This window comes from Schistocerca americana, chromosome 11 (assembly GCF_021461395.2).
Source record: "Schistocerca americana isolate TAMUIC-IGC-003095 chromosome 11, iqSchAmer2.1, whole genome shotgun sequence".
NCBI lineage: Eukaryota > Metazoa > Arthropoda > Insecta > Orthoptera > Acrididae > Schistocerca > Schistocerca americana.
Genome location: NC_060129.1, coordinates 33,152,996 through 33,175,121, shown reverse-complemented (window position 1 = coordinate 33,175,121; position 22,126 = coordinate 33,152,996). Strand labels below are relative to the sequence as shown.

The window sequence follows — 22,126 nt, the reverse complement described above, 5'->3', positions numbered from 1 at the left end:
ACTACTTTCTTTTGACCAATAAATACCTTTTGCCTAAGTGTTGAGTTGCCCCAGAATATTATTCTGTATGACATCAGAGAGTGGAAGTATGCAAAGTATGTTAGCTTACTAATTTCTACATTCTCAAAATTGGCAACTATTCTGATTGCAAAAGTTGCTGAACCTAGTCGCTTTAGGAGATCCAAAACACGAATTTTCCAATTAAGATTATCATCTATATGTACACCCAAAAACTTAGTATGCTCTACCCTGGCTACAGACTTCTTTTGATGTGTTATGTTTATTGAAGGAATTATACTTTTTGCAGCAGAAAATTGGATTATATTTTCATAGTTCAGAGGAAACCCATTCACAGAATACCAATTAATAACTTTTTAAAAGACCTTATTTGTATCATTTTCTATTGGACTTTCCTTTACTGGATTAATAATTATGCTTGTATCACCAGCAAACAGTGTCAGTTCAACATCTTGTTTCACATAAGAAGGGAGGTCATTCACATATATCAAGAACAGGAGGAGACCCATGATCAAACCTTGTGGAACACCTAATGTAATTTCATTCCACTTAGATGAAGTGGCAAACTCCTTCCTATCACTAGAAGCATACAGGGAGACTTTTTGCTTCCTGTTCTGTAGATATGACTCAAACCACTCATATGCTTTTCCATTTATACCATAGAATTGTAATTTCTCTAACATAATGTCATGGTTCACACAATCAAATGCTTTGGATAAGTCACAGAATATTCCTACTGGTGACATTTTACTATTTAAACACTCTATTATGTAGACAGTGAAATTGCATATTGCTGTCTCAGTGGAACAGCATTTCTGAAATCGAAACTGTGATTTACTAAGTATCCCATCACTGTTGACATAGCTAACCACTCTTGAGTACATTACTTTCTCAAACATTTTTGAAAATGCTGTAAGCTAGGATACTGGCCGTAATTATTGGCATCTGTGGTTTCCCCTTTATGCAGGGAGGCCTCACAATGGATATATTTTAACCTGTCTGGAAAAATTCCCTGAGTCAGTGATGCATTACATATGTGACTCAAAATATCAGCTGTAATTGCTCCAAATTGTTTTGATGTCGTCTACTCTTAAAGAACATTTATTTTTCAATGATTTCATAAGTATCCTTATTTCACAAGAGTTTGTTAGATGAAATCTAATCTGACTAAAATTTTTCAAAACTGACTCTTCCATGTGCTGCCTGGCTTTTTCTTTTGAACTATTCTCACCAATTTTTTCTCTTACGCTTAAGAAGTGATTGTCAAATACATTGGCCAGCTGTGTAATGTTGGTTAAGATGGTCTCATTCTCTTTATCAGCAATACTACCTACCCCACTGGTTAGTTTTCCTGTCTCCCTTCTAACAACATTCCATATTGATTTGATTTTATTGCTGGAGTTGTTAATTTGTTCTCTAACATATATATTTCTTGATTTCCCTACAACTATTCTCAGTGTGTTACAATAATTGTTATAGTGTAAAACTACTTCTTGCTGTCTCATACAGTTTTCTTTTTCTTTCTGAAGACACATTAATACCTACAATAATCCAAGGTTTCTTTAAAAATATTGTGGTGTTACAATTTAGTAATTTTCTTTGGAAAACAATGTTCAAAAAGGGATATAAATTTATTAGGAAATACGCTGCATTTATCATTAGCATTTGGATCATTATATATATCTTCCCAGTTTACATTTCCTAAACTTTCTCTGAAGTGATCTATAGATACCGGGTTGAGCACCCTCACAATTTTACTTAATGATTTCTGAAGTGTACACCCTGTTATGTTTTGTAAGTTAATCAGTTGTGCATCACGGTCAGATAATCCATTAACCACAGGGAAAGCATGTGTTTGTTCTACATCCTCTTGCTGTACAAATACATTATCTATTAGAGTACTACTGTCTTGAGCTATACGTGTAGGGATACTGATTACTGATTCTAAGTTATATGTTGTTAACAACACTTCTAGTTCACTTTTCCTATCAGAATTGCTTAGAAAAGTTAACACTGATATCACCCCAGATTAATAACTTCTTTTTGTCTGACAGACAGCATAATAGGGAGTCAAACTTTTTTATGAATAGCTCCCAATCTCCTAGTGGAAACCTGTACACTGTTGCTAATATCAACATTATCTAGCTGAAGTTAACATGCACAAACCTCAAAGTACTGATCAACACAAAATTTGCTCACTTCAACAGTTCTGTATTTATACCCTTGTTTTATGAAAATGGCAACTCCTTCTTTATCCATACTAGATCTACAAGTGTAAGATGCTAAATGATACCCATTTATACCGACATTCTCCATCCCCACAGTTACATGGTGCTCAGACAGACAAAGTATATCAATCTCATTCTTATTTTCGAGATCATCTAAATACATTATCAGCTCACCTACTTTTTTTTATTCATCTGATATTTTGGTGAAGTTGATATCATCCTTAGCTTTATCCTTGTTTGCTGTGCATGAAGTTTCTTTTCTTCTATTTTCCTTGGTTGTTGTCTGTCTGGAAATTGACTTTAACCTAAAAAAACCTGTCTGCCTTGGTGGCAATAACCACAGGGATCACCCCTTGTGTGACTGTGGCCCCCCTTACAGTATCTGCTAATAGAGAAGCTAATTTATCTTCCCTCTTCCTAATAAGGTGCAGGCCATGTGTAGTGTAGCCCCACCTGCCAATAGCATCAACTGGACCAACACTCATGTGAGACTTTGCCGGTGTCTGGAGCATCCTGTTCAGTTCTGTGTTAACACGCGATACCCAGGGCTGATCATAGCGCTGAAATACCTCCAAAAACCCAACATTCGTGTGCCCAGTTTCTGTTCCTATTTCATCCAGATCACTCCTAATACTATACCCTGGATTCATAGCCAGGCTGCTTACTGTTCCCCCAACTATAATTACCTAATTTTCCTTCTCAAAGTCCATGCATAGCTGACATAAGTTTTCTGTCACCTGGCTAAGGCTAGCACTTGGTTTCACAAAACTTATGACCTGGTACTCTGTCCCTAATTTCTCCTGTAGCTGTTGGCCCACACCCCTCCCATGACTGCTACCTATAAGCATAATTTTTCTTTTCCTATTCTGGTTTGATCCCGACCGGTCTTTTTTCTTTAAGCTAATATTCTGCTTCAACCTACATTCAACTAAATCTGGATGAGGCCCTTCCTCCACTACTTCAGATAGCAAGCCAAACTGATTTCCTAACTGAATTTTATAAGTTTTATCAACTGTTTCCCTTCTTCGCCCTTTGCTTGCTACCTTTTACCAGCGCCCAGAGTCCTTTTCCTCCCTTAGCTTAAATAATTCCAAATTCGCGATTTCTAATTCAGCCTTAAGGGCACAAATCTTTGCCACCAGTTCCGCGATTTTTCCATCCTTTCTATGTAACCTACACTGCCTCGGAAGAGCCTCATTATCTATCCTTGTTTCCTCTCCGCTACACTCTCCCCCATGAAACCACAACCTACAGTCTATACAGAACACTCCCTCTTTCAAATTTCTACGGCGACCACCACACTTGTCACACATGGTTTGATAGTAAAACGTGACACAAAAGCAGAAAATAACTTCAACAGCACAATAGGTTTTAACCTGTCCTAGTATGTAACTAAACACTAATGTAAACAAACTTATAAACTTGGCTCAGAAACTTTTAATCAACCACACAAATTCTGGATGAGAGACACGAATTAATTTAACTTTGAAGAGTTAAGTCTAGTCAAAAACAAATATCTACACTCATACGAAATTTACGCCAAAATATGTAAACAACAACGCAACTGCCGGCCTTTACAAAATATTTCCTTTTCGATGTAATTACGTTTAGAAAAGCAAAACCTTCAATCCATAGATTAGATACGAAGTAAATGCACTAGTCTAAAATGTAATATTAACTAAATTAGCTCTTATTTCAATATTAATCGCTTAACTTAGTGAGAGCTTCATACACGCACATCTGCCTGGCTACAGGGTTGTCAACCTAAGTACATGAAATAAGATTTAATAAAACAATGAAAGTGTTACAGTTGTCTTAATGAGATTATTTTATTATGGATATATAATCAGTTTGCAATGTATCCTTCAATAACTTTGTAATTTCAACTTTTATACTACAAACTGCAGATATTATAGGAAAAGTAATAAATCTTATTAATATTATTGAGCTAGACCTCCTTTTGTATGGAAATAGCCAGCCAACCTTCGATGATGCACCCATCTGATGCAGTGTTACAGCCTTTCATGATCTGCGAGGCTAGACCTTCACAACTGGTAACAACATTTGCTGGCCCCAATGCTGTCATTCTGAACCACAATACTCCATCACTGTCCACTGGCATCACCATTGCACCAGCTTAGCCACTGCCCAGCTGATGTATCTTGGCAGCGCTCATGCTGTCCCTGCTGGCTCAGTACATGGTCAGCACACCTGTTGCCTCAGCACCACCACACCACTGTATCAGTGCATCATTTCAGTTGGCTGCGTATATTTCTACAATAGCCAAAATTATTTCTACAATAGCCAAAATTGGCCAATTCGAACTCTAAATTATTGTACTATTATTTGTCACTTCTTTAATACTTTTAGTTTTCTATTCATGTCCAAGTTTTTTACTGCATTTTGGAAATTATTTGTTTCCCCTATTAGAACGTTGCATCCTTTAGCAAGAGCCACCGGTCCAAAGGAGCATTTTCCAACATCAAACTACTACTTTTGTAATTTTGAAATAATTAGCCTGCTGGTATGGAGAGGGAGTGAAGTGTGTGTGGTAGATTGATAAACCGAGTGGGGAACACTTTATAAAATACGTTTCACTTCAGAGCTGTGGCTAGTCAGGGGCTAGTTCTGTATCAGTTACCACTGTATATGCCTTGTTCACATTCATACAATTCTGACAGAGGATACTGATGAGGAGACACTTCCGAGAAGCATCCTTAGTGAGGGAAACCTAGAAAACCATCCAACAACCAATGAGACCACTGTTAATGGTCACATGGGGCCATAGGCCATAGCCGGGATAAATTTGGCTCACTATTGGCAACCAGCTTTCAGTCTGATCAGAGGTGTGCTTCTATTCAATTCTCCAGCACTATGCCCATCAATCTGTTAGTGGCCTTAGAAGTAAAGTTCTGATGTAAATACCAGTTAGTTGTTTTAAAGTACTCCTCGTTGTTTATTTTAAACAATATGTTTGATTACCCTTACTCCTGCATCCACAACCTACAACTGACTTGTCCTTGACAATTCTTATACAACAGTTTATTCTGTAGTGATTAGCTTAGGTTATTATTTTAATAGGTGCAGTTACACTCTTTAATTTATGGGTATGTACAGTGTTTATGGAGACTCAGTTCTTTGGATGGTTTTCCACACAACCACTGAATATGTTTATTTTCTGCTTACATCTCATGTACCAGAGAAACACCATATGACCCATCTTTAGCTGACGCCTATAGATATTCAGTCCATATTGTGTACCTTTTTTTAACATGTTACTACAAATTTTACTGTTTCTTAGAGATTCATATTATGTATAGTCGCCACACTTTGTAGTACATTTTCAGATTCATTGGAATATAAGGCTATTGTCCAGAAACCCAGTTTTTCTTTCCTATTATGAATAACCCATACAGCAGTTGTGGATGTACTATCATGGGAAAGATGAAATACAATGTAATCATATCACTACAAAGTGTCACAGCTGAAGTGTAGCAACACAGAAGTGCCAATCACTTAATTATAACTATAGAACAGTGCCCATCACTTAATTATCTCCCACTGTTACACATATGATGAAACATACTAAACCACTTTCAACAATAACAAATAGGTAGGAAATCAAAATTAAAAACAATCGTTCTGAAATTGAAACTGAAGCATAAGTACAATTTTCCAAAAACCTGTATATTTACCACAAATTAAGAAAACTACCCACAATGGAAACATCTTTGAATATAACACAAGAAATATTTAGTGCTCACGTTCTGAGCTCTCCCAAGTGTTGTTCTTGTGTATAAAAAGAAACTGGAATCAAATCATAACACCTAATGTTTGTTTACCTATTTCTTTTTTTTTGTAGAAGTTATGCAGTATTAGATGCTGAACAAGTAATTAAGAGCTTTTTTGGATAACACTTACCTATATTATTCCTGAATTATGTACAGAGCTTCGTGAAACAAAAATATTTCACAAAAAATAGCTATTGTGCACTAGTGTAAATGGCAACCAAGCATGATGAATTTCTTAGATTACACATTTCCACATCTGACCCATTTACATGAAGATGCACTGATGGGCAAAAATGTCATTAACACTGTTCATGAGGAGAATGAATGCCACGTTGTATGTACATGATTCAGTAAGCAGATTACAAGTATATAAGCAGACCAGAGATTTACACCTTTTGTTCTATCAGTAAGGTGAGCTGCAAACATGTAAATTTATTGATGTAAATGACTTTAGCAAAGGGGAAGTTAAAGTGGCATTGCAGTTGGGAACTAGAACCTCAAAAGTGGTGAAGTTGGTACAATGGATCTATGCTACTGTTGTGAACATCTGAGGAAAGTGGCTGAAAGGTAATAAGTCCATAACATTATGATAAGATGTAATACATCTATACTTCTTCACAAAGTATGGAGGTCAGAAGCTTGCCTGCTCTGTAAAGCTGGTGATGTGGCATATCTAATGACAGAAATCAACGCTGGGGCAGCCATACACGTTTTGGAACCCACAGTTCAATGTACATTGTTGAATGTGTGGCTCTGGAACATACGGTCACTGTATGTTTCCATACCGATCCACCAAAATGTTCACTTGCAACTGCAGTGTGCAAGGGATCATTGAGGCTGGAGTGAAGGTCAATTCAAATGTAACTGTCAGGATGGGCGACATTTCCTGTTACACCAGGTCACTTGCACATCCAGATATGCTATCATCTAAATGAATGGCACCAGAGGGCCCATTATGCTATGGGGGCAGTCACTTTGGCTCCTGTGGGACACCTGTTAGCAACAGAAGGCATCATGACAGTTGCAGCCTACATGACATTTATTGCAACTGCATGCATTCCTTCATTCCTGGTGTGCTCTCCCATAGTGGAGGCATCTTTCAGCAAGATAATTGTCCATGTCACATGTGCACGGTCTGAGTAGCATGGTAACTAACACTGATGTCTTGACCATACCATTTAGCTAATCTGAACGTGTGGAATACAACTGGTGCAACATACACCCAGAAGCATGTAAATGATGTGTCAAGTCCATATCATGTAGAATTGTCAAAGTACTGTATTCCAAAGCTGGCCAAACATGCTATTAAACAGGTTATTATATTTGTTGTTATGTTTACTAATGCAGGTTTAGTACCAACAGAACATAAATGTACAGACTATTAATGACACACCAAGTCTCTTGAGAAAACATATCTGAGTAAAATAATTGTTGTAATCGTTTCTCCAGTATTGAGTTTACTAGCCTCAATGAAGCAAGTGCCATGAATATATTTTTACTGTCACTGTTTCTAAAATACAGTTACAAGTGCTACATGATGACTTTGTTTGGAATATTAAGCAGCAAGTCATCACATTTCGTTGGCCTTATACTGAATATTGCAAGATACTTATGATTACTGACAAATGTAAGGATTTATCACAATTCACAATCTTCATGTCGCAAGATCAATAGGAAAAAGCAGCAGTGCTAACGACAAAAACACATTTGATTCATGTTTCTTGAGTATTTGGTAATACCATTTCTTGACATCTGAAGCTACAGATATGAATGTTTTGTCACATTATCTGATAGCACTCTATAGCACCCATCATTACAAGCTTTTTCACAATTCTACCAGATTTTAAAGTTATTTCGCCGAATGTACAATTTATTGTCCCCTGGTACATAAATTATTTTATAGGCCTTGACGGCACCAACCACGAAAACCTATTTGCGTAAACTAACACATTCTTACATTTTCTTTCTGATGTGAAGTAATGCATGTGTCTTGAGAGTATCCAAGTAAGTGAAACTTTTGTCACAGATACCACATTTGTGAGGTCCACTTCCAGTGTGTTCAAATGCATGTGTCTTGATATCACCTGATGTAGCAAAAGATTCCCCACAGATCTCACATTTGTGAGGTTTCTTTCCAGTGTGAATTAATACATGTTTCTTGAGATCACCTAACATAGTAAAAGATTTCCCACAAATCTCGCACATGTAGGTTATCTTTCCAGTGTGAATTAATACGTGTTTCTTGAGATGGCTTGACATAGTGAAAGATTTCCCACAAATCACACATTTGTGCGGTTTCTTTCCAGTGTGACTTAATGAATGTTTCTGGAGAGAGCCTGACGCAGCAAAAGATTTCCCACAAATCTCACACTTGTGAGGTTTCTTTCCAGTGTGAATTAATGAATGTTTCTTGAGATTACGCAACATAGTAAAAGATTTCCCACAAATCTCACATTTGTGAGGTTTCTTACCAGTGTGAATTAATACATGGTTCTTGAGATCGTATGGCCAACAAAAAGATTTCCCACAAATCTCACATAGGTGAGGTTTGTTTCCAGTGTGAATTAATAAATGTTTGTTAAGACTGCTTAATATAGTAAAAGATTTCCCACAAATCTCACATAGGTGAGGCTTATCTCCAGTGTGAATTAAGAAGTGTTCGTTAAGATTGCCTAATATAGAAAAAGATTTCCCACATATCTCGCATTTGTGAGGTTCATTTCCAGTGTGAATTAATGAATGTCTCTTGAGAGAACCTGACGCAGCAAAAGATTTCCCACAAATCTCACATTTGTGAGGTTCCTTTCCAGTGTGAATTAAAACATGATTCTTGAGATAGCCTGACGCAGCAAAAGATTTCCCACAAATCTCACATTTGTGAGGTATCTTTCCAGTGTGAATTAATGTGTGTTGTTTGAGAGTACTTAACTTAGTAAAAGATTTCCCACAAATCTCACATTTGTGAGGTTTCTTTCCAGTGTGAATTAAGGAGTGTTTCTTGAGATCACCTAACACAGTAAAAGATTTCCCACAACTCTCGCACATGTAAGGTTTCTTCCTAGTGTGAATTAATGTGTGAGCCTTTAGATAACGTGACTGGGCAAACCATCTCTCACAAATATCACATTTGTGAGGTTTATTTCCAGTGTGAATCAATGTGTGTTTCTTGAAGTTACCTATCATAGTAAAAGATTTCCCACAAATCTCGCACATGTAAGGTTTCTTCCTAGTGTGAATTAATGTGTGAGCCTTTAGATAACGTGACTGGGCAAACCATTTCTCACAAATATCACATTTGTGAAGTCTTTTCTCAGTATGAATGGAAACATGTCCGTTGAGATCACCAGACCTAGCAAACAATTTGCCACAAATACCACATCTGTGAGTTCTGTTTGCAGTAAGTAGATCAGCCTGGGCACTGACATTAACAGCTATAGACAAAGTTCCATAATTACTTGTTTTCTCTCTATCATTTGTCATGTGTGTGTTACATATGTCATTAGAGGGCTTCTTTGAATCTTTCCAAGTTTCCTTACATGAAGACTGGTCATTGTATTCTGTGACAGAAACCTCTGCCTCGCTATCCAACGAGGTAGTGGTTTGATGCTCATCACTATGTGCATATTTTTCATGACTGTCAGCAGTTAAAACTTGACAATTCTCACTCATTGTCATATGCTTTTTCAAGCCAACATTACTGTGAAATACCTCACCACACCACTTACAAACATACAAAGGTGGTTGCGTTCCATCAATGTGCATAAACACATGCATTATGAGTCTGTATTTTGAAGAAAAGCTCTGCTGGCAGAAATTACAGCTATATACATGCAATTCCTTTCCGCTCGTACTACAGTCATACTGGGTGGCAACTGAGCATTCCTTATCAATAGTCAGATCTTCTGTATTGGTACTGAACCCATGTGTTGACTTCTCCATGCCTATCACCAACTCATCCTGGACCAGTCTATGGTGACAAGTTTCTTCACATGATATGCTGCAACTCCCACCAGTAGTCTGAGTAAATCTGAGGAGTGAGGAGGATAATGTTAAAATATTGAGATATACAACAAAGAAAAAATATTTGAGTGACCATAAATCCAGTACTATAAAAGTCATAAAAGTGCATACGAATTGACATATTCAGTAACTGTTACTGATTTAAAATTATAATATTCCACCAGAAGTAAAGAACTGATGAGGTAAAAGTGGTTTAAAACGAAAATAACCAGAGGAAATTCAATAATGATTATTCTGAGTCACTGCCGATTTGATCTGAAATTCTTAGATTAGAACTAAAATACTTCACTTTCACGTGTTACTTTTTAAAATACAGTGCTACAAGTCAATAGTCTACAACAATTTATGAAATGTATCAAAAAATGAATCAATTACATGTTTTAATTCAAAATTTTTAAGTTCAAGGTATTTCAGATTTATTTAAGAGAAATAATTTCTAAATGTTCCTCTTCGATTATGTTAGCTCTGTAAGTGCATTCTCCTTGTTTCGCCAACACTTCAACCTCTACGAATGGTAAATTTATTTCACCTGGTAAACAATTTTTTTGTTTGATTCCAAATAAATCAATTACTAGTGCAAGCATCAATATTTTCATTCGTTATCGACAATGGATGTTGATCAGCTGGACAATGATTGTTCATGAACAAGAATCAATGTGACATCAATCAAGGGAATAAATTTCCATACCGATGAATGAATGTGAATGACACACTTGCAGATGGTTTTAATCTAAAACTGTTTTTGGCACTGCAACTTATATGAAGCCTTCCACAAATGGTAATATTGTCTGAACAGATGGAAATGGTTGCAAATTTTCCAGTACACTTGGAGTGAGCCTTCTTGAAAATTTTTACATCTTCCCAACATCTGCTCTCCCGGCATTGCAGAACACCGTTGACTGAAGGACACACACATAAATGATCACATCATCACCCATTAAGTACTGAAGGGTAACACTACATACTTAGTGGCGGTGATAACAGCTGATGCATGAGCTACACCTGTAGTATCTGGGTTTCATTATTATACCTGCAGTTAAACCCTTTCCCACAGAAAAGAACTGTAATGCTTTTCAGGTCCCCAGTACGTACATCGGTGGATATGAAAGATTACAAACTACTGAAGGTGTGCAGGCTCCAGAGTTTTCTCTTGTTCTGGCTGTACCTTTTCACTTTTTTCCATTGTGTTGAGTATATAGTTTTGTTAGGCATGGTATCTGGTAAATTTCGAGTGTTTTTGAACACTTAATTGGATCACACGACTTTTTTAAATGTAACTGGTATCATGGTGTGACAGATTCTAGAAGTTGACAACTGAATCACTAAATATTGTAACTCTTATAACTCAATAATTTACAACTTGTATTTTCATACACATGTAAGTGAAGTAACTGAACACCAATAATGATAAAACACATCAGAAAAATATGCAAATAAGATTTCAAACAAATACCTTTCTGTTTGTCAAAGTACTAGAAATAAAACTTACAATTAAAATTTTACAATATGCCAGTCAACCATAAACCAACCAGAATAAGAAACAGAATTTCTGGAAAGCTTTAGCAATAAATAAATTTTGAGGTTTTTATTTATCAATTGTTTTAGAGACCACCATGTAAGCATTGTGTAGATACTGGGTGCTTCTGTCATATCCCTAATCTTCACTGGAGAGCATTTCGTGTGGCAGGTACATCGATAAACTATTCATCTACATCTACACGATTACTCTGCTATTCACAATAAAGTGCCTCGCAGATGGTTCAATGAAGCACTTTCAAACTCACTGTCTACCATTCCACTGTAGAACAGCGCGCAGGAGAAACGAGCACTTAAATTTATCTGTGCGAGCCCTGATTTCTCTTATTTTATCGTGATGATCATTTCTCCCTATGTAAGTGGGTGCCAACATAATGTTTTCCCAATCGGAGGAGAAAACTGGTGATTGAAATTTCATGAGAAGATCCTGTCACAACGAAAAACGCCTTTGTTTTCATGATTGCCACTCCAATTCACATACCATGTCTCTGACACTATGTCCCCTATTTCGCTATAATACAGAACGAGCTGCCATTTTTTTTACTTTTTCAGTGTCATCTCTCAGTCTCACCTGACGCAGATCCCACACCACACAGCAATACTCCAGAAAAGGGTAAAGAAGCGTGGTGTAAGCAGTCTCTTTAGTACACCTGTTGCACCTTCTAAGCGTTTTGGCAATGAATTGCAGTCTTTGGTTTGCTCTGTTGTTGTTATCTTTAGTCCTGAAACTGGTTTGATGCAGCTCTCCATGATACTCTATCCTGTGCAAGCTTCATCGTCTCCCAGTACCTACTGCAACCTACATCCTTCTGAATCTGCTAGTGTATTCATCTCTTGGTCTCCCTCTACGATTTTTACCCTCCACGCAGCCCTCCAATGCTAAATTTGTGATCCCTTGATGCCTCACAACATGTCCTACCAACCGGTCCCTTCTTCTCGTCAAGTTGTGCCACAAACTCCTCTTCTCCCGAATTCTAGTCAATACCTCCTCATTAGTTATGTGATCTACCCATCTAATTTTCAGCATTCTTCTGTAGCACCACATTTCGAAAGCTTCTATTCTTTTTTTGTCCAAACTATTTATCCTCCATATTTCACTTCCATACATGGCTACATTCCATACAAATACTTTCAGAAACGACATCCTGACAGTTAAATCTGTACTCGATGTTCATACATTTCTCTTCTTCAGAAACGCTTTCCTTGCCATTGCCAGTCTACATTTTATATCCTATCTACTTCGTCCATCGTCAGTTATTTTTCCCCCCAAATAGCAAAACTCACCTACTACTTTAAATGGCTCATTAGCTAATCTAATTCCCTCAGCATCACCCGACTACATTCCATTATCCTAGTTTTGCTTTTGTTGATGTTCATCTTATATCCTCCTTTCACGACACTGTCCATTCTGTTCAGCTGCTCTTCCCAGTCCTTTGCTGTCTCCGACAGAATTACAATGTCATCGGCGAACCTGAAAATTTTTATTTCTTCTCCATGTATTTTAATACTTACTCGGAATTTTTCTTTTGTTTCCTTCACTGCTCGCTCAATATACAGATTAAATAACATCGGGGAGAGGCTACAACCCTGTCTCACTCCATTCCCAACCACTGCTTACCTTTCATGCCCCTCTACTCTTAATTGTCATCTGATTTCTGTACAAAATGTAAATAGCCTTCAACTCCCTGTATTTTACCCCTGCCACCTTTAGAATTTGAAAGAGATTATTCCAATCAACATTGTCAAAAGCTTTCTCTAAGTCTACAAATGCTAGAAACATAGGTTTGCCTTTTCTTAATCTTTCTTCTAAGATAAGTCGTAGAGTCAGTATTTCTCACGTGTTCCAATATTTCTACAGAATCCAAACTGATCTTCTCAGAGGCTGACCTGTACCAGTTTTTCCATTCATCTATAAAGAATTCGCGTTAGTATTTTGCAGCTGTGACTTATTAAACTAATAGTTCGGTAATTTTCACATCTGTCAACACCTGCTTTCTTTGGGATTGGAATTATTATATTCTTCTTGAAGTCTAAAGGTATTTCGCCTGTTTCATACATCTTGCTCACCAGATGGTAGAGTTTTGTCAGGACTGGCTCTTCCAAGGCCATCAGTAGTTCTAATGGAATGTTGTCCACTCCCGGGGCCTTGTTTCAACTCAGGTCTCTCAGTGCTCTGTCAAACTCTTTATGCAGTATCGTATCTCCCATTTCATCTTCATCTAAATCCTCTTCCATTTCCATAATATTGTCCTCAAGCACATCGCCCTTGTATAGACCCTCTATACAAGGTGTTACAAAAAGGTATGGCCGAACTTTCAGGAAACATTTCTCTCACACAAATAAAGGAAACATGTTACGTGGACATGTGTCCGAAAACGCATAATTTCCATGCTAGAGCTCATTTTAGTTTCGTCAGTATGTACTGTACTTCCTCGATTCACCACCAGTTGGCCCAATTGAAGGAAGGTAATGTTGAATTTGGTGCTTGTGTTGACATGCGACTCATTGCTCTACAGTACTAGCATCGAGCACATCAGTACGTAGCATTAACAGGTTAGTGTTCATCACGAACGTGGTTTTGCAGTCAGTGCAATGTTTACAAATGTGGAGTTCGCAGATGCCCATTTGATGTATGGATTAGGACGGGGCAATAGCCGTGGCGTGGTACGTTTGTATCGATACAGATTTCCAGAACGAAGGTGTCCCGACAGGAAGACGTTCGAAGCAATGGATCGGCGTCTGAGGGAGCACGGAACATTCCAGCCTATGACTTGCGACTGGGGAAGACCTAGAATGACGAGGAGAATGGATGAGGCAATTCTTTGTGCGGTTGACGATAACTCTAATGTCAGCGTGAGAGACGTTGCTGCTGTGCAAGGTAACGTTGACCACGTCACTGAATGGAGAGCGCTATGGTAGAACCAGTTGTTTCGGTACCACGTACAGCGTGTGCAGGCACTATCAGCAGCTGATTGGCCTCCACGGGTACACTTCTGCGAATGGTTCATCCAACAATGTGTGAATCCTCATTTCAGTCCAAATGTTCTCTTTACGGATGAGGCTTCATTTCAACGTGATCAAATTGTAAATTTTTACAATCAACATGTGTGGGCTGACGAGAATCCGCGCGCAATTGTGAAATCACTTCATCAACACACATTTTCTGTGAACATTTGGGCAGGCATTGTTGGTGATGTCTTGATTGGGCCCCATGTTCTTCCACCTACGCTCAATGGAGTACGTTATCATGATTTCATACGGGATATTCTACCTGTGCTGCTAGAACATGTGCCTTTACAAGTATGACACAAGATGTGGTTCATGTACGATGGAGCTCTTGCACATTTCAGTCGAAGTGTTTGTACACTTCTCAACAACAGATTCGGTGAGCGATGGATTGGTAGAGGCAGACCAATTCCATGGCTTCCACGCTCTCCTGACCTCAACCCTCTTGACTTCCATTTATGGGGGCATTTGAAAGCTCTTGTCTACGCAACCCTAGTACCAAATGTAGAGACTCTTCATGCTCGTATTGTGGATGGCTGTGTTACAATACGCCATTCTCCAGGGATGCACCAGCGCATCAGGGATTCCATGCGACGGAGGGTGGATGCATGTATCCTTGCTAACTGAGGACATTTTGAACATTTCCTGTAAAAAAGTGTTTGAAGTCACGCTGGTATGTTCTGTTGCTGTGTGTTTCCATTCCATGATTAATGTGATTTGAAGAGAAGTAACAAAATGAGCTCTAACATGGAAAGTAAGCGTTTCTGGACATATGTCCACGTAACACATTTTCTTTCTTTGTGTGTGTGAGGAATGCTTCCTGAAGTTTGGACGTACCTTTTTGGAACACCCTGTATACTCCTTCCACCTTTCTGCTTTCCCTTATTTGCTTACGACTGGGTTTCCATCTGAGCTCTTTATATTCATGCAAGTGGCTCTCTTTTCTCCAAAGGTCTCTCTAATTTTCCTGTAGGCAGTATCTATCTTACCCCTCATGAGATGACCCTTTACAACCATACATTTGTCCCTGATTAGCTATTTTGCACTTCCTGTCAATCTCATTTTTGAGACGTTTGTATTCCTTTTTGCCTACTTCATTTACTGCATTTTAATATTTTCTCCTTTCATCAATTACACTCAATATTTCTTCTGTTACCCAAGGATTTCTACTTGCCCTCGTCTTTTTATCTACTCGATCCTCAGATGCCTTCACTATTTCATTCCTCAAAGCTACCTATTCTTCTTCTACTGTATTTCTTTCCCCCATTCGTGACAATTGTTCTCTTATCCTCTCCCTGAAACTCTGTACGACCTCCGATTTAGTCTGTTTATCCAGGTCCCATCTCCTTAAATTCCCATTGCAGTTTCTTCAGTTTTAATATACAGTTCATAATCAATAGATTGTGGTCAGAGTCCACATCTGCCCCTGGAAATGTCTTACAATTTAAAACCTGGTTCATAAGTCTCTGTCTTACCATTATATAATCTATCTGATTCCGTCTAGTATCTCCAGGATTCTGCCATGTGTACAACCTTCTTTTATGATTCTTTAACTAAGTGTTAGCTATTATTAAGTTATGCTCTGTGCAAAATTCTACCAGACGGCTTCCTATTTCATTTCTTACCCCCTATCCATATTCACCTACTATGTTTCCTTCTCTCCCTTTTTCTCTACCCACAATATTATCTACGCGATCGTTCGAATTTAGGTTATTTGTAATCCGTAAGTATTTAGTTGAATTTACAGCCTTCAATTTTGTGTGACTTATCGTGTAATCGTAATTTAGCACACTTCTTTTAGGACTCATGTGAATAACTTCATCCTTTTCCTTATTCAGGGTCAGTTGCCACTTTTTGCACCATACAGATATCTTATCTAAATCATTTTGTAAGTCATTTTTATCATGTGATGACTTTACAAGACGGTAAATGACAATCATCTGCAAACAATTTAAGACGGCTACCCAGATTGTCTCCTATGTTGTTAATGTAGATCAGGAACAATAGCAGGGAACGCCGGATATTACTTGTTTTACTCGATGACTTTCTGTCAATTAGTACGAACTGTGACCTTTATGACATCAAATCACGAATCCAGTCGCACAACTGAGGCGATACTCCGTAGGCACACAGTTTGGTTGGAAGACGCCTGTGAGGAACAGTGTCGAAAGCCTTCTGTAAATCTAAAAATATGGAATCAATTTGAAATTCCTTGTCGATAACACTTATTACTTCAGAGTATAAAGAGTCAGTTGTGTCTCACAAGAACGATATTTTCTGAAACCATGCTGACTGTGTCAATAAATCGTTTTCTTCGAGATACTTCATAATGTTTGAATACAGTATATGTTCCAAAACCCTACTGCAAATCGACGTTAGTGATATAGGCCTGTAATTTAGCGAATTACTCCTACTTCCCTTTTTGGGTATTTGTGTGACTTGAGCAATTTTCCAGTCTTTAGGTAAGGATCTTTCGGTGAGCAAGTTGTCGTATATTATTGCTAAATATGGAGCTATTTTATCAGCATACTCTGAGAGGAAGCTGACTGGTATACAGTCTGGACCAGAGGCTTTGCCATTATTAAGTGATTTAAGCTGCTTTGTTACTCCGAGGATATCTACTTCTATGTTTCTCATCTTGGCAGTTGTTCTTGATAGGAATTCAGGAATATTTACTTCGTCTTCTTTGGTGAAGGCGTTTCGGAAAACCGTGTTTAATAAATCTGCTTTAGTGGCACTATCTTCAGTGACTTCACCGTTGTTATCGCACAGTGAAGGTATTGCGTGTTGCCACTGGTGTGCCTTATGTATGACCAGAATCTCTTTTGGTTTTCTGTCAGATTTCGAGACAGAATTTCGTTGTGGAAATTATCAAAAGAATCTCACATTGAAGTACGCGCCATATTTCGAACTTCTGTAAAACTTTGCCAATCTTGAGGATTTTGCGCTCTTTTAAATTTGGCATGCTTTTTTCGTTGCTTCTGCAACAACGATCTGACCCACCTAGTGTACCATGGGGGATGAGTGCCATCACTTATTAATTTATGTGGTATTTATCTCTCAGTTGCTGTCGATATTAACTCTTTGAAAACATACCACAACTTTTCTACACTTACATGATCAGATCGGAAGGAGTGAAGACTGTCTCTTAAAAGGGCGTTAAGAGCATTCTTATCAGCTTTTTAAAATAGATATACTTTGCGTTTTTTTTTATGGTTGCAGTGATGATGGAAGTGCACATGTATTTTATCAACACACATACTACAGCCTGGACAGTAACACTGCTGATGGTTTACACCACATTTGTTAAAAATTTTGGGATGATAGCTGTTACCTTCCTTTGTTCTCTCAATTTTCCAACCAAAGGGCTGTCATTATGAACAAAAACAGTTTCTTACATTCGATTTATCTACGCCAGTACTCCTCTACCCAACAACTAGTTGGGTTGGCAGATCAATGGGACTTCGCAACCTTTACTCAGTCTTTTGGCCGAGGCTGGTTGCAAAGTGCCATTACATATTATACAGGCTAGTATTACGATGGGGTCGCCATTCCCAAAGTCCCTCCCCCCGTTACGGGACATAATTAGTGAATTAGTGTACCCCAACTGTTTCCATCCAGTGTAATTCATGGGAAAATGCGAATGTCTGCAATCTGTGTAACTGAAGTGGAATGTGGGGACCAGCCTGCTATTCACCTAGCAGGGTGTAGAAAACCACCTAAAAACCACATCCAGGATGGCTGGCACACTGGCACTTCGTCGGTAATCTGCCATGTGGATTCGATCCAGGGTCAGCACGCCTACGGGAATCCAGGAAGCAGTGTGTTAGTGCTCTCGGCTACCCTGGTGGGTCGTTTCTTACATCACCGTAAAACTATTACATCTGGTTCCACCTACTAAGGAGGGAAGGAGGGAGGTAGGGAAGGAGGTAGGGAGGGAGGGAGGGAGGTAGAGGTAGAGAGAGGTAGAGAGAGAGAGAGAGAGAGAGAGAGAGAGAGAGAGAGAGAGAGATCCTGTGAGAACGCTAGCGTTTACTGCAGAATTTGAGGCATCTGCTGCATGATTAGCTGTAGCTAAAAGCAACGTCAACAACCGCTATGGCAAACCGCTGCACCACCCAATTCACTTATTTCTTCAAATTCCTTGATTGTATTCTTCAACACATTTATTGACATGTAGGCCTCTTCACAGCCATTTATTCCAATGATAGTCCTGCAATGCAGTGCTGCTGTTCTGATAAAACAGCTGTACCACCTGTGCATGGCATTTCTTCTCAATAGGCACTTAATTTCATACGAAAGAGATACCTTCTTAACTGGGTGTATATACAAACAAGAAAAAATTTCCAGATTTCCCAGCTAGAAACGCGCTTCCTAAGGTGAAAAACTTTTTACTGGGTGGAAGTACATTTTTCCATGTTAAAAGATGGTATCGTTTCCATAGGAGCTGTAAACCTTATCAATACATTGAATGGTTATGGATTTATAAGCCTGTATAGAATTTTCTGGCAGTTTAGGAAACTCAACCTACCTGGAGATACGGGCTGGGAAGATACATGGGAGACAGAGAGAGGAAGGGAGGGTGGGAGAGTTAGAGAGAAAACAGGAAAGGAACTAGTGCCTGAGGTGCACAGGATGGAAAGGGATTATGGGAGGGGAGGGGAGAAGGAGAGGGATGAGAGGACCCTGTGCTTCTGCTACTTGTAGATATAGCAGCTCCTGTTCGAATTGCCCTCGGCTCTGCATGCACAGGACCAAGATTTCAGTACAGTTCAAATGCATATTCACTGTTATGAGCATAAGCATCCAGCCATGAACACCTCCACTGCCATGGCCAGTGCTCCATCAACTATCATGCAGCACACTTTGCCCCGTGCACCTCACACCTCTGAGCCCATTATGTCATATGACGTTACTGCAATTAACATGTATGAAGTGTTGCATATGTTCGAATTGTTTAAAATGCCTGTCCATACAAGAAACGTTTAAAAACTGGTCTACCCGTAACTTGTAAGGGGTCCGTAGGCCCTTACTATAAGTTTGCACTCGGCACAGGTCGATAGGGCGAACAATCGATTGTGTCGTGTTGCGAGAGCGAGTGTGGAGTTGAGTCAGTCCCATGTTGCGGGCAGAGGTGTCGAGGCCAGTTGTTGTAATGCAAGGCTTTAACGACAAAGGGAGTTGCCATCGCCGCGGTTTAACCCCTTTGTGCTAGAATAATACCGGGAAAGTGAAAAAGTACTATTACGCAAGTGATTAGTGATATTCTAGTGCCGATATTTTGGTTTCGCGTCTACTGCGCCGGCATCTCTTTGGATTGCAGTGTTGGATTGCAGTGATGGATTAACATGTGACGATAATGAGAATTGAAGAGGCCTGTGCTGAGATTAGCCGTATTTAGATATGTATGACGAAGGCAGTGGCTGTCTCCTCCTTTTGTGTTTTTGAGACAAATATAGGTTCGTGATTAGTGAAACTGTGTTGGTGTTTTTCTTGTTACCAGACATTTCATTATTACAGCATTTGAGAAGGACGAACTGGAAAGTAACAACTTCCGTAGCAGTCAATTCCGATTGCCAGCCCCATTAGGTACACGGTCACATTAATAATAATTATTGGGCTGCTATTCGATCAGATCAGGTCGAGTCGAAATAAATCGGAGGTGTTACACCTTGGCGACCGTGACAGGACGTTGTTCAGTTTTCGGACGAATTGTAAAGAACAATAGGCAATTTTATCTTGCTTAACGCGAGAAAATATTTTTTCAATTTCGGATCAAGGCAGAGTATAAACTTTAAAATCGCGACAAGAAACAGTGCATTTTGAACAATACTAAGTAATAGCATCTTACGATTGTGAATAAACTGTTTTTTCGCCATATTAAATACGAGTAATAGTGTCGATAAACTGTGTTATAATGTGCAAAAGCGTAAATCCGCGCGAAAAACTGTGAAAAGTGAACACCAAAGAAAGACACGTGTGAACATTACAACAGCAAAACGAGTCAAGAATTCGTCACGAAAGCTTTAAAGAAGTGTTTAATAGTAATATTATGACTGAAATTGCTTTTTGAATGATGAAAATCGAGTAACTTCATGTGGACCCATAAACTGTTATGCAGGCGACAATATATGTGGCGAAGCAATTGTTGAGTGACGTCACGCAGACCCGTGTAGCAGCTGCGCCAAAGAGCTTCGATCCGTGAGGTGATTTCACACGTCATCCCAACTACCTGTGCAAGGAGTAGGTCAGGTGCAGACACACTACACTGACAGCGATCAGCGCGACCTCGAGACACCGAGCGCCAACCCGGCATCTAGCAGCCGAACTACAAACTACGCCCGCCTGCAGCGCCACGGAGCAGCCGACTGAGAACTACGACAACTCGCCACAGATCTTCAGCGCGACTTCACGCGGCTCCAGCGGCAGTACAGCGCCACGCCCTCTTCAAACATCAAAACATCGTGACTCGTGGTAACGTCAGTTGGTGAGTGAAGACGACTGGCTAGCATAACATTAAATTGCAGTGTACTGTCTTCACGATAAATAAACAGTTTTAAACTGTGTTTCACCTTAGGAGAAGTCCCCAATTACAGTAATTTCCGAAAAGTTTTCGAAACATACTCTGAAATATAGCATACTTATTGATGCATGCTGTGCTGTCTAAATGGTGATTATACAAATATGCTCATTGTTTTTGGGGATTTTACATTTATAGATATAATGAATGGTGTGATTTATCTTATTTAAAACATTTTACATAAATTGTGTATGTGAAAATTGATATTTGAAATTATTAGGTTTTGAGAGTCGTTATGTTCAGTATTCATACGTATTGTACCAATTTTGGGATTAACTGAAGATACGACAGTTACTGTTTAATTAGTTTCGTGGTAATTAGGAGTGTTTTGGGTTACTAGAAGTTATTTTATATTACTTGCCTGTGCATTAAACATAAACCAAACATGTCTACCGAAGATAAACAGGAGGTTTGTGAGGCAGCAGTTGAAAGGAAAGGGACAGGACAGGAAGACAGAGATGATTCAGGAATCAGTGATTGTGGATTGTCATTAGAAAGCCCATTAGCACATTCAACTAGTAATCCCGAGACACCGGGACAAACGACGAGAGGTAAGCCAGTTTCAGAAGATGCAGATATACGGTCGATGTTAGCAGAGTTGTTAAAGGAGGCCAAGACAACAAGAGAAATGGTAGAAGAATTCAGAGAATCATTAAAGGAAGATTTACAAGAATTCAGAGAATCATTAAAGGAACATTTCCAAGAAACTAGAAAAAGTTTTGAAATATTCCGAAAATCATTTAAGGAAGATTTACAAGAAACCAAAGAAAACTTAGTAAAGTCAATTAAGGAAACTCTAACACAAGAGCTCAAAACATCGCGAATGAAGATGGAATATAATCTGAAGAAGGAAATGCAGGAGTTACAAGAACAGCTGAAGATGGACATCAACGAGAGAGAGAGTAAGCTACAGAAGAGCATAGGCCAAGTCCAGGGAGACGTGGAGA

General features: G+C 38.8%; 1 protein-coding gene across 11 annotated transcripts in view; it reads right to left on the bottom strand.

The window, feature by feature from the left end:
* Positions 1 to 4,156: 4,156 nt before the first annotated feature.
* LOC124553865 (zinc finger protein 708-like) overlaps positions 4,157 to 22,126 on the bottom strand; it is a 151,002-nt gene continuing 133,032 nt past the window's right edge. For 9 of the 11 annotated variants that reach the window (XM_047127857.1, XM_047127860.1, XM_047127863.1 and 6 more), the window contains one exon: positions 7,489 to 10,064. In XM_047127857.1, coding sequence (XP_046983813.1) covers positions 7,991 to 10,064 — 2,074 coding nt within the window. In that variant the 3' untranslated portion in view covers positions 7,489 to 7,990. Of the gene's footprint in view, positions 4,458 to 7,488; positions 10,065 to 22,126 lie in introns of those variants that run through there. The other 2 variants (XM_047127866.1, XM_047127867.1) reach the window with 2 other exon arrangements.